Consider the following 13,481-nt stretch of genomic DNA (forward strand, 5'->3'; position numbering starts at 1 on the left):
TGTGGGGTTTACATCATCTTTTTCCCAAAAGAGAGATGCAATGGTTAACTCTTGAATCTCTCCTGTCTGGTTTTTATCTGAGGAGTCTTTTGTTATACTGGGTACATTATACATTGTGTTCTCTTTTGCTCTTTTTTTGTTTGTATTATTTTAAAATATGACCATCCAAGGTAAGGCAAGGCTGCTTTATTTGTATAGCACATTTCAGCAACAGGGCTAATTCAAAGTGCTTTACATAAACATTCAAGAACATTGCGACAAAGTGCAAAAGAACATTAAGACATAATTAAAACAGTTATAAAAACATTAAAGATTAGAAAATAAAAACAAGCTAAAAATAAAAGCTAGGATAGAAGCTAAAATAGAGTATAACACACAAGAGTAAAAGCTCTAGTGCAGTATAAGATCATTATCTGGTTTAATAAAAGGCAGCAGCAAACAGGAAAGTTTGAAGCTTTGATTTAAAAGAACTCAGAGTTGGAGTTGGTCCTGCAGGTTTCTGGGAGCTTGTTCCAGATATTTGTTGCATAAAAACTGAACGCTGCTTCTGCAAAAATAGCAACCAAATCCTGTTTAATTCACCGACAAAACCTGTACTCATGTCTAGTTTTTACATGTAATGTTTTTAATTGTGTTGCTTTATTGTATTTATTTATTTTTCCTGTATATATAAATTTGACCATCCTACTAGGAAATAATATGAAGTACTTGCATTTTTATTCAGAATAATTGTCAGTTGTGGCACACAAAAACATATATCCCCCTTGAGAATCGCCGCGTCTATAATACAACTGCGGAATTAAAAAAACAGCGGAACTTAAGTACAGCAGCGCTGTTGTCCCTCTTCGGACTGTTTATGTAGACGCACATGTGCTCATTTCGGGCTTTTGCGTCTGCGCCGAGCTGTGGTGTTTCTTAGCCGGTTTGTTTTAATAACAAATCCACACTAAACCGCTTAATAACACACAGATATGACCTGTAGAGTTGTATTTAGTAAAGGATGATTGAATATGGCCGAGGACGAACTTGCCGCGTTCAGGGAGCGTTGGAAAGTAGAGTTAACGAGTAATAAAGAGGAGCAGCCAATTGTTTGTGCTCCTTCCACTTCTTCTGTGGATGTTCCTGCAAAGTCAGGCCAAAGAGACTTGAAAAATAGGTACTTTGAAGATCTCAACAAGGAGTGTAGTCCTTCAAAAGCAGAAGTTGGTGGTTGCAAAGAGGATGAAACACGTGTTGTTGGTGGAGAAGGAGGTGGAGGAAGAGGAAAAGCTGCAGCAGAGTCAGAGGATCAGCCTGAATATGTGTCCATTGCACGTAGTCTGCTGGATGGGAGGACCAGTCCTCTGCTGGACAGGATTCAGCAGGAGAGGACCAGGAGAAAGAGACAATATCAAAACAAGACCAATGTGTGCAGCTTAATCCTGCAGCAGCAGCCCAAGAGGAAGGTCAAGAAAGATGAGGAGCTGCTGGATCTACTCATTCAGGACCTGGTATGATGAGGAGGATGATGATGATGATGGTGATGGTTGATCAGCCCAGTATGTATAATATCTGTTGTAATTATTATAATTTTTTTTGCAGAATGAGGTCAATGACATTCCCTTCTTTGATATTGAGCTGCCATACGAGTTGGCCCTGAAGATATTCCAATATCTCAACTGTACTGAGCTGGGCAGGTGTGCACAGGTGAGCTGCTGTGGGGAAACTGTTCTTGGCAAATGGTTTGCATTATAAAATGAAAGAAAAAAAAAAGTGGCTGCAACAGCAAAAATAAATGAGCCTAACACTAAATAATCAACAGCCATATATTCACCTTATATTGTGTGTGATGATGTGCTGATGAAAGGGTTGGACAAAAACAACTAACAGCTAAACAAAACAGCTGATTTATACTAAATCCCATAGAGGTTCATAATGTTTTTTTATTTATTTATGTGGATCCCCTTTAGCCATTACCAAGGTAGCAACTAGATATGATATATAATAAAAGAAAAAAAACAATATAGGTTACATTTTCATGCATTCACTTGAGAAAAAACATTGCACAATATAAATTATTTAATTTTATATATATATATAAAATTATCTCAGAATTCTGAGAAAAGTTTCCATGGAAAAAGATTCTACCCTTGTTTTTCTGAATTAACGAGATACCTCTAAATCCTGCAAGAAGCTCTCACCTGCACGTGAGTGGTTGTGTCTAAAAGGTAACCTATGAGTTGGAAAACTCGCACAAGTTTTTACAAGTTTTTGCAACTTTAAGATCAGATTTTGCAATTTGCGGGTCACCTTTTAGACGCAACCTTCAGTACGGAGTCAATACAAGTATCTTCTTATCATCATTTCATATCTGTGAAGCATGTCATACTTGTTCAATTGATCCTGGAGAAACGCTGCCATGTCCAGAAGAGCTGAATAGGCTTTACGTCTCAACAGCTACAAAGTCCTGAGCTGCTTGCGCAAAGTCGACAAACTAACAATACCGTCTATATTTCTTAAAAGACACAAGTAGTCTATCTCCCAATGTCTCAAACCAAAACAAAACTGGATTAAACTAAGCAGGCAGGAGATGTTTGCTTCCATGAAATCAAGCTCTCAAATAAATTAGAGCATAATTCTTTTTTTCCATGAAATCTTTTCTCAGAATTTCCAATATAATTAGCTCCTTAATTCAGAAAAACAAAACCAGATTTAAAAAAAAAAAAATCTTTTCCAAGAATTTCTGATATAATAATCTTGTTATTCAGAAAAACTGGGCAGATATTTTTTTATATCTCAAGTGAATGCATTACGCTTCCATAATTTTCTGACCTTTCTCACTATTTTCTTTTGAAATACTGGACAGTTGTACTTCACCAGTCCTCTAACAATTATTCATATAAAGAGAAGGAGAAATCACACTTTAATTAAACAGCTTACAGACATAGACATAGATATTTGAGGAGAGGCTGCAAGTAGATGCTGCTTTATTTTACTCTGAGGGGGTGAAAAAAACAAAATGGTCTGGAATCACAACCTTCGGTCAACAATTTCAGACTGCTCTACCTAGTTTTGGTTGAATTTAGATATATTTTAGTTTGGTTAGGGTAACAAGCTGGGAGGGAGCAGATTTTTCAGTTAGTTAAATCTTCTTTGGCTGGTGAAATGACAAATTAAATTCCTAAAAAGCAAAAAACTTGCTCTCTTTCTGAATTTCTTTTATCTTGTCCCTTTGGCATTCATTCCTGTAACGTGATCACCGTGTGTGCAGCTTGCTGATCTCAGGTTTTAGAGTAGTTACCTTGCACTTCCCCCAACATGCAGAATTGCTTAGGACAGCATTTATACCTCATGTGACTTTAACTGGTATAGATTAATAAATTACATTTGGTTTTGGCCGACCTGCAGCACGTGGTCCACTTGGCAGTCAGCCGGGCTCGTTAAGCACAAATAAATTAAGTGATGCAAGCTCGTAATGTATGCTGACTCAATCCACCGTTTACACTGTCCAATCTCCTCCCAGGTGAGCAGGGCATGGAGAGTCCTCGCAGAGGACGGCGTTCTGTGGTTCAAGATGTGCACGGGGGAGGGTTACCATCAGGACGCCAGCGTGTCCGACTCCCCCTGCTGGAAGAGCACGCTGCGAGACTGCAGGAACTCGGCCAAAACTGTGCGATCCAACTGGAAGGTGGGCTCGAGAATCAACCAAATTCAACACCTGCACTGGAGTTTGTCTGGTGAAATTGGTGCACAATTTACCGTACAGCACCAGTATGTCTTCAGTTTGAACTGTAATGACACCATTCAAAATGGGATTTTAACATAATGGCAATGATGGTAAAAGTTCGCTTGTGGTTTAAATTGGAAGAAAAAACAACAACAAATACTTAGTTCTGAAAGCTAACCTCCTCTTCTCTATAGTTTAGATAGTTAAACTAGTGTTCTGCTTGCAATAACATGATGTAATTGTATTATGGATGGAACAGTGTTTTAAGCCGAGTAATGTTTTCTGTGTAGAATCGAGTAGGATCCATCAGCCAGCTGCAGTTCGAGCTGGGGAAGGTGCTGTGTGACGTCAGCTCCTGTGAGAACTTCGTCTTGGCTGGGTGAGTTTCAACGACTCCAACATGCTTCTGACATCTGATGTGCATTAACGTCACCTTCTGCTCGTATACTCTGAATTCATCCGCCTTCTTTTCTCTGTCACTCCTTCTCTTGTAAATGTCCTTATACATGTCAGTATACATCTTGGCTATAAATCTTCTGATTTTATGACTGGGTGTTTGATTAAAAATATGTCACATACATTTAGACACGAGGCGTTGATCGACAACCAAACTTTTACATTAGGTAGGTCATTCTTTGGAATGATGCATTTTAATTCAAATCAGAGCGTTTCAGACAGAGGGTGAAAAGAGGTGCTGCAGCACAGCCGGTATGAGAAAAGTAAAGCGCTTTTTTGAACATTAAAACATGTAAACATGTTCTAGTAGAAACCCAAAATACAAATTTGCACCTGAAAATGAGCACAATAGGTCCTCTTTAAAATAACTTTTTCTTATAGGGGTTTTTGCATAGTGCAAATAGTCTCTAATAATCTCTTGAATGAAAGAAGTAATGCATGGTTTTACAGTCAGATTGTTATTTACATAAAGTAAAAAGAATAAACAATGTTGGATAAGGAATGAACTGATTTGGTCAGTTTTTAAGATTTTAAGAAAGTCAACATTTACAGGCAGCAGTTGAGACATCTGACGGCTCTGACAGTTGCACCCTCTGCAAAAATGATTACCTCCTTGGAGTAATTATTGATCACATTTAGTTAATATTGCAATTCAGTTTTCAGCTCATTGATGCATATTGTCACATATTTTACTGACATTATCAGTATACTATTACATCTTACTAATGGCACTACTAATGGCAGTAGTTGGTGAGGGATGAGTGTAAACCAAACCTGCCCTGAAATAACTGGGCCGAGACAGTGATAGATTGTGAGGGCCCAGAGGAGCGTGATAGACTGCCCACTAGGAGATGTGCAGCGTCTCCAGGGAGTGATGTGATTAGATTCCCATCAGTCCTGCTGTGTCTCATCGGAGAAAACGGTGTGTTTGCATCGTTTCAGGTTAGCAGATGTAGGACACACAGTACCAAAACAGTCTAGACACGAAATAAAGCACTTTACAAAATGTGAACATACTCTTTAAATCCTTCGTTTTGTACCATCTCTATCAACAAATTCAAAACATCAATACTTTTCCCATTATTGGTATTTAAAGGGTCATTTATCTTAGTAAAAGTACTTGAATTTGTTTAACAAATCAATAGCAGTTAAGAGTAATCAAGAGTGATTCAATTGCATCCACGAAATCTTATTAGAAAACTGGTGGAATGAGATTTGGCACTTAAAAAGGCAACAGGAGACACCGTGTCATTAACCCAGCAACTCTTGGAGTCACACAGCGACACAAAGGCCAAACCCGGTGAGGCTTTGCACGAAGAGCGCGGTAATCTGTGCACAAAGTTTCCTCTTCGTGAAAGTTTTTGACGAAGAATTACTTGGACGAGATTCAGCATCATCATCCTGTTGCTAGTCGGCGTTGAGGTGATGTACCAATTAAGTGAAAGTGTGTACTCCTATTGTTTACTTCCTGCCAAGCCCTGCAATGCCAGTCACACACACACATGCGGGCGCACACATTGTACACCCTCTGCCACACTCGCTGTCGCTGTGTCACACGCTCTGGCTGCGAGGCGGATTCTTGCTCAGACATGATGGTATCTGTGGAGGTGGTAACGCTGGCAGTTAGTCGTCTCCCACTGTGAGAACTCATCGACTTGGGTGGAAGAGAAGAAGGGGGTCCAGAACAGAACAGAAGTTCATTGAGTGCGAGGGGGTGACTTTGGGGGGTGATTGATACTTGAGGATTGAGCGCAGGGGTAAAAAACAAAAACATGAGGTTGTACAAGAACTTGAAAGTGACTCTGTTTGTGCTACTTGTCATCATTAGCATGAGTGAGACATACTATGTGTAATGATGCGACCTCTGTTGACCTCTACACTGCATACTGTCAGCCACTGGTTGGATTAATAAGAAAAGGTTGAGTGAACTGTGCTGCTCGCAGAAATGGAAATAGAGTAAAAGCTTTTAGTTTCTTGAATAGGAAAAGTGGAGGGCCAGTGGACTGTTGTTTTAATCTTCTATCTTTATTTTTAAAGGTACAGTGTGTAGAATTTAGGGAGATATATTGGCAGAAATAGAATATAATATTAATAAGTATGTTTTCTTCAATGTATAATAACCTGAAAAGAAGAGTCGTTGTGTTTTCGTTTATCACTCTCTGTCTGTAAAATGTCAGAAAATGACAAACAATGCCCATCACAGTTTTCCAGAGCCCAAGATGACATCTTTAAATGTCTTGTTTTGTCTAACCAACAGTGCAAAACAGAAAGATATTCACTTTACAGTGATATATAACAGACAAAAGCAACAACTCCTCACACCGGAGAAGCTGAAACAAGAAAATGTTGGTTGTTTACTTGAAATATGACTCAAACAATTAATTAGTTATCATTAATCATCAATCAACTACTCTGTTAATAGTTTCAGCTCTAATTAACCAGATTTTCTGGCAGTCTCAAGCAGTACTTAAATAATTTGTTGATTAATCAATTTGTGAAGAAAATTTGAGAAAATTATTTGATAACTATTTAAAAAATGGATCAGTTGTTTAAGGGATTTATCAATTATATTTATTTTTATTTAACCTTTATTTAACCTTTATTTAACCAGGGATGTCTCATTGAGATTAGAAAATCTCTTTTTCAAGAGAGCCCTGGCCAAGACAGCAGCAATGCAAAAAAGCACACATTTGCTGGTTGCAGCTTCTCTAATTTGAGAATTTGACTTTACTGAATTATGATGGGCTTTTTTAAACTTTTCTTAACAAATGACTAAAAACAACTAAGCAAAAAATGCAGGTGAAATGATGAAATATTTGAAAATTGTCAGTTGCAGACCTAGTCTCAACTCTGGTCTTAATTGTTAACAGAAATAATGCAAAGGTATCACAGTTAATTTTACTGTATGCAACATGTTTAAAAAACTGTTGTATTAATTATAATTATTTAATAAATAAATAAATAATTAAATAATTATATTTAATTATAGATATATTCTGTGTGTATATACAGTATATATATATTATAAGATATTGATTTAAAAAAAACTTTAGTTTATAATTTCAGCTTAAAATCTTTTTGTAAGGGAGTGTATAGGATAATAATACATTTAAAGTTTTATTATAATGGCATAGACTTACAGTACAGACGTACAGTTGGATAACCTTCACTTCCTGCTGTAGAGCGTCCCCATAAGCGACCAGTACTAATAAGGGTTGAAATGTTCAGCATTGTTCCGCCCAAACAACACCCCTGTAATCCTGTAAAGATCATGCAACAAAGATTTTAGAAAAACAGAATAACAACAAGTCAGAGTGAGTAAAGGAGGAAGGTGTGAGAGGGGAAATGATTCAGTGGTGAGAGGGTGACGTCAGGTATTCTTGAGAAGACAAACTTGTCAGCCTGCGATGGAAAAATGGGCAAAAATTCTGCTGTTATATTCATCAGCCTTTTTGTGCAGAGCTAAATATCTGAATTCTGTATGTTTAGTGTGACTTGATGTGCTTGTTTGTGTCTCAGGTACACGTCTGGTGATGTGAGGCTGTGGGATACGCTGCACTGGGACTCGACAGCCTCTTACTTGAAGATCAACAGCCTGTCGTCGAACTCTAACCCCAGACCTTATGTTAGTCATGTCCAGGTCAACGGCACAGTGGCTGCTGCTGCTTATGAAGATGGTGAGTGTGTGTTTATGCAGTGTGATCCTGTGGTAAACCATGAGTACTCTTGGTGATAGGAAGACATCACGTGCAGAAATATGTCTTCAGAAAATTCTTAGGTTTTAAATGATCAAACTGAAAATCTGCATTTCCCTATGTTGGCTATAGGCTGTGTGGACCTGTGGAGCACAGAGACCGGTGGAGAGCCCATCCACCACTACCAGAGCCCAGAGAGGATCCAGGTCTTGGCCCTGAGCCCTGACAGCCCCATCCTGGGCTCCGCCGCTGGGCCTGACATTCGGCTGGTCCGTGCCGACGATCGCGGCTACTGGAGGACAGTCTGCCAGGCTCAGCTACCCAAGACTGTAAGTTAGTGAGTTTGAGTCCTCACATGTATGAAACGCTCCATATTGATGTGTTACTGTGTTAATTAATTAATCACACATTTTCCTATCGTTTCCTCCTTTTTTTATGTGGTTTAATGATGGAAGCATTTAACACCCTTGATTTATTCCACATTTTGATTAGTTGATTAAGTCATTAATTAAGCAAAAATGCAGACAATTTGTTGGTTCCAGCTTCACAAATATGGGGATTTTCTGCTTTTCTCAGATATGATTGTAAATTCAATATCTTTGGGTTTTGGACTGATGTTCGCAGATATAAATATAAATATTTAAAGACGCACCTTTTTAAAAAAAAAAATTTCTACATTTTATAAATGATGCAATTAATTGATTAATGAAAATCATCTTCAGTTGCAAATTGTTGTGTAAATTAGGGCTACTCAATTATGGCAAAAATCATAATCATGATTATTTAACATGATTACTCATTGACTTTGGAAACATCATGCATTTATTAAACTTAAAAAAAGTATTTTAAACAGTGGATTTTCTTGAACCTTAGATATTATTAAACTGAAAAACAAATAGAAAAAAAAAATAGAAAAAAAAAATATGTATATTTAAATAAATCATGAAAATAATAAATAAATAAATAAATAATTTTTATCAGAATAAATATGATCAACTATGTCATAATGTTGGTGCACTTCCACAATCTACTGAAAACTACTAAACATAAATATTCAATATATAAAATAATATATAAAAATAAATTAGACAAAAATAAATTAGATCAGATATGTCGTAGTGTACTGCCAAAATCTACTGAAAACGTATAAATATTTTGGTAAACTATATTCAACATATTCCAGTCAGTAACTCAACGAACACGGGCGAAAGCGCACTGTAGTAAAGGAAAGGTGGGGTGCGCTGGATTTACAACACAAGACAAAACAAGATAATTATTACGAAACGGAATGCGGCTCAATAATCATTTTATCTCGATTATCTTGTTTTCATAATTGTTGGAAGCCAAAATTTTAATTGAAAATAAAATTCATTTGGAATTCAGGCTACACCACGAATGCATAAAAGACTGAAACCCTGTACTTGTTTCTGCTGTATGAGTAAAGTAAAGTGTGCCTCTCTCTTGTCTGTGTGGCAGGTTGAGAGCCTGGTTGTGGTGCCAGGCAGAGGGCAGCAGTGGCCGCTGGCGGCTATGACAGCTGGAGAGGCCGTCTACCTGATGGACCCCCGGGAGGAGGAGCCACGAACGCTGCACTCAGTCTACGGTCATCCTGTTACCTGCCTGGATGCCTCCGACTCCCAAGTTGCATTTGGAGTGAAGCGCACGGGCTGGGCCATGCACGATGGAGGAAACAAGGTGGGTTCAGGGTCTCTGCACAGTTTCTTTTAAACATTAACGGTTTTTAAATGTGCAGTGAGCATCTCATTGACTACAATCAGAGGTAAAAAAAAAGGCAGTGACATTAATGAATGATGGTACAACATTTTAACCAGTCGTGTTGATATGTTGCATACTTACTCACATACAAGAAGGGCCCAAATTGATTATGTGGAAATCATGTTTAGTATTTCACAGCTCAGCATTAGTCCTAAAAATACTTCTACTAACAATACATATGATTTTAAGTCCCTTTCATGTAACCCATAGACTGTATGCAACACCTCGGTAGTGACCTGTCAATCACAAGGTAGCTACGCCCTAAAGCATCCCCTGCTTTATGGTCTATTTGACTCTAAATGGGACCATAATTTACTAAATGAACATCATGTTGTATTGAAGAAGACTTGAAACTAGTGATTGAGACCATAAACTCATGTTTACAATGTTTACTGAGGTAATAAATCAAGTGAGAAGTAGGGTCATTTTCTCATAGACTTCTATACAACCAGACTTCTTTTTGTTACCAGAGGAGTCGCCCCCTGCTGGCTGTTAGAAAAAGAATGCAAGTTTAAGGCACTTCAGCATTGGCTTCACTTTTTTAAAACCGGAGGTTGCCCACTGATGTAAGCCAATGAAAATTAACATATAGAAAACAAGCAAATAACAACATTAATGAAAAAGCTCGGCTTAAAAGATGAGTCATAAGTCTACATTAATAACCCCATCTGCTCCCCATGTTGCTTCATTTGCACCTCAAGGTTATTAAACTCTGAATTCAACCTTTTGCAAATCCAGTATTACAAATTGTACAGTAACATCTGTATCCTCCACCTTGATTTGAGCAAGGAGAGCTTGCAAATAGGCATTTCGAACTGTCATTGTGTTTCCTTGGAGGGTGCAGCTGTGGTAGAGTTCTGGCTTCACACATTCACTAATATGTGAAGTGAAGCAGGTCCAGATCCTGGATCACAAATGAATGCCTTGGAAGGCAGAATTAGTTCAGTTGACCCGTTCAAACCAAAGTGAGCTAATTCATATTGTGTTGATGATTATCTAGCCCATTGTGAGCAGCACTCTAGTGTGTATATGGAATGATCTGGTGTTTGTATGTTAATGGAATTGATGGAGCTGTGTCAAGGCCTCGTTTGTGCTTTCTGGAATTGGAAAAAGTCTCAGGAAGACAAACAAAACCTTGAACGTTGACAAAGTAGATGGCAAAGCCTCGGAACTGTGCAGCTGGATTTTAGATGTACTGTGAAAAAAGACTTACTAATTGACATGAAAGGTTTCCAAAAGAGTTAACAAGGTCACTTGTGCTGTCAACAGCTGCATAATGAAAAAAAATGGATGTTAAATTATTTGGTTTGCTCAAATGGGAAGACGCATGTTTTCTTTTAGGAATACAATTCACGGAGAGGAGAGCAGTGAGGTTTTGGCATTAACCTGCTATTATTGGTTTAATCATTGGCTTATAGTTAAATCTTTCTTGCTCTCGCTCACATGAGTATTATGCCTCCTGCCTTTTAAATATGGAGCACACTTTTTATTTAGTTATATTAAAGGGATAGTTTGGGTGTTTTGAAGTGGGATTGTTTGAGGTACTTATCCATAGTCAGTGTATTACCTACAGTAGATAAAGAAAGAAAGCCTTACCTAAAAAAAATCTGTTTAAGTGTACGCTATATTTAGAATATTTTCACAGCTTTACCTTGCCATCAGACAGCCCTTTCCGACGGGGAACTGAAGCCGTTGTATCCATCTATGCTCTCGCCAAAGCCACCAGACTCCATTGAAAAAAACTGTAATTTTACCTCACAGAATACAGGGGTTGCTGGTCTACCGCTGCCTCGATCGGTTAGTTTGTTTGTGCTATTGTGTAAATTTGGTGAATCCAAACCAGCCAAAGTCACAAAATAACAGAAACACACTAACTGATCGAAGCAGCGGTAGAGCGGTACAGGCAAACCCCGGTGTTCTGTGAGGTAGAATTACTGTTTTTTCAATGGAGTCTGGTGGCTTTGGCGAGAGCATAGATAACATCTTCTGTTCCTCGTCGGAAACACTGACTGTATAGCTGTCTAATGGCAAAGTAAACTACAAAAAATACATTTTGCTGCCACCCCGTCCACAGCAGTACATTACTTTGCTTCCGTGTGGTAACTCCTGTCTGTTTCTCCAAACTGGGGGCGTGCCGACCGTCATCTACTGTAGGTAATACACTGACTATTGATGAGTACCTCATACAACCCCACTTTAAAACACACAAACAAACTATCCCATTAATTCTGCTCCACACTTTTAGCTGATTAGAATTTTAGATGCATCGCAAACAAAGACTCATATGTACAAATGTAAACTGGGTCTCTTGACAGTCCGATCACTATTACTCTGTGTCCCCTTAGACCCCTTGGGTCCCCTCAGAAATGTACCTGTAGGGGATTTGTTTATAGTAGAAATAGCTAGCTTAAATAGCAACAAGCCCTCATTGGGCCCTGCTCCTAATTACTACAGCCTTTAAGGGTACTTTGAAAAACTTTTGTTCCCCAAGCTGCATCTGTTTGCTTCTTATAATACTGTGTTACTAAGGACCCAATGCATCTAATTGACTCTTGAGCCTTTCATTAGAAAGCACAAAGAGCCCCGAGACAAATGATTCTGTTGGGATCAGGAGGCAGCTATGCAGCAGGCATTATGCTTTAAAGCGCACTTCATCAAGATATTTTTTTTGTCAGTGTTAATGGATAAAACAAAGGATAAAGAAAGCTGCATCCAAAGATTATTGTTTCATTAAAAAAAGCAGATGTTAGTTGCCGTAGTGACTGGCCAAGTGGAAGCTGTAAAACAGCAAGTACCACCCGAGCACAGTGTGTGTGTGTTTGTGTGTGAGTGTGTGTGTGCGTGTGCAGCAATCTGTTTGTTATTGACAGGTTTTTGGCAAAGCTTCTCCGCTGACATCACCCTCTGTTAGAAAAGCACAGCTGATCCACTGATTCAGTGGCAGCACTAAAGCACCACATAGTGGACCAAGGAGAGAGTAGCAGTGAGGGATAGAACAGCCTCACCTCATCAGAAAACAAAGTAGGGCTGCAACTAACGATTATTTTCATTGTCGATTAATCTGTTGATTATTATCTCGTTTAATCGATTAGTTGTTTGGTCTATAAAATGTCAGAAAATTGTGAAAAATCTGTGTTTCCCAAAGCCTGAGACGAAGTCCTCAAATGTCTTGTTTTGTCCACAACTCAATGATATTTAGTTTACTGTCATAGAGGAGTAAAGAAACCGGAAAATATTCACATTTAAGAAGCTGGAATCAGAGAGTTTTGACTTAAAATACATCTTTCATGTGTTCTCCAAATGGATCATTTAATTGGATCTACAGTATTTCCTGAAACTATTTTTATTGGACCTCCTATATTGGATTCACTATATTTCATTTAGAGCTGTAATAATTAGTGGATTAATCAATTGGAAAAACAACCGACAACTATTTTGTTTAATTAAAGTGAAAATTCAAATCATTCTGATTCTAGTTTCTCCAATGTGAGAAGTGGCTGCTTTTCTCAGTTTTATACCATTTTAAACAGAATATCTTTGGGTTTTGGACAGTTGATTGAACAGAACCAGACATTTGGAGACGTCACCTTGGGCTCTGGAAAACACAGCTCATCTCAGACCCACAATTGAACTGAAATCAATTTTTATCTTCAGCATTAAAATTCAAAAGTTGGGGATAAAAAACAGCAGTTCCTTCCCTAGTAAGCTTTGCATTTTAGATTTAATTAATTATACTTGCAGTACAAAAGCACAGAAATGAAAAAGTCTTCAAACTTTCTTGTTTCCATAGTGATCTTAGCCCAAAACACCCATCTAAATTATGCCAATTCATGATTAGCATACCTCTC

At 38.1% G+C, this 13,481-nt stretch overlaps 1 protein-coding gene across 3 annotated transcripts in view; it reads left to right on the forward strand.

Moving 5' to 3' along the window:
- The first annotated feature begins 586 nt into the window (after positions 1 to 586).
- fbxw8 (F-box and WD repeat domain containing 8) overlaps positions 587 to 13,481 on the forward strand; it is a 28,250-nt gene continuing 15,355 nt past the window's right edge. Inside the window, exons 1-7 of one of the 3 annotated variants that reach the window (XM_037778092.1) lie at positions 587 to 1,490; positions 1,582 to 1,686; positions 3,503 to 3,667; positions 3,997 to 4,085; positions 7,682 to 7,839; positions 7,990 to 8,186; positions 9,334 to 9,552. In XM_037778092.1, the coding sequence (XP_037634020.1) occupies positions 1,011 to 1,490; positions 1,582 to 1,686; positions 3,503 to 3,667; positions 3,997 to 4,085; positions 7,682 to 7,839; positions 7,990 to 8,186; positions 9,334 to 9,552 (1,413 nt within the window). In that variant the 5' untranslated portion in view covers positions 587 to 1,010. The remainder of the gene's footprint in view (positions 1,491 to 1,581; positions 1,687 to 3,502; positions 3,668 to 3,996; positions 4,086 to 7,681; positions 7,840 to 7,989; positions 8,187 to 9,333; positions 9,553 to 13,481) is intronic. The other 2 variants (XM_037778091.1, XM_037778089.1) reach the window with 2 other exon arrangements.

Source organism: Sebastes umbrosus, chromosome 8 (genome assembly GCF_015220745.1).
Source record: "Sebastes umbrosus isolate fSebUmb1 chromosome 8, fSebUmb1.pri, whole genome shotgun sequence".
Classification (NCBI taxonomy): domain Eukaryota; kingdom Metazoa; phylum Chordata; class Actinopteri; order Perciformes; family Sebastidae; genus Sebastes; species Sebastes umbrosus.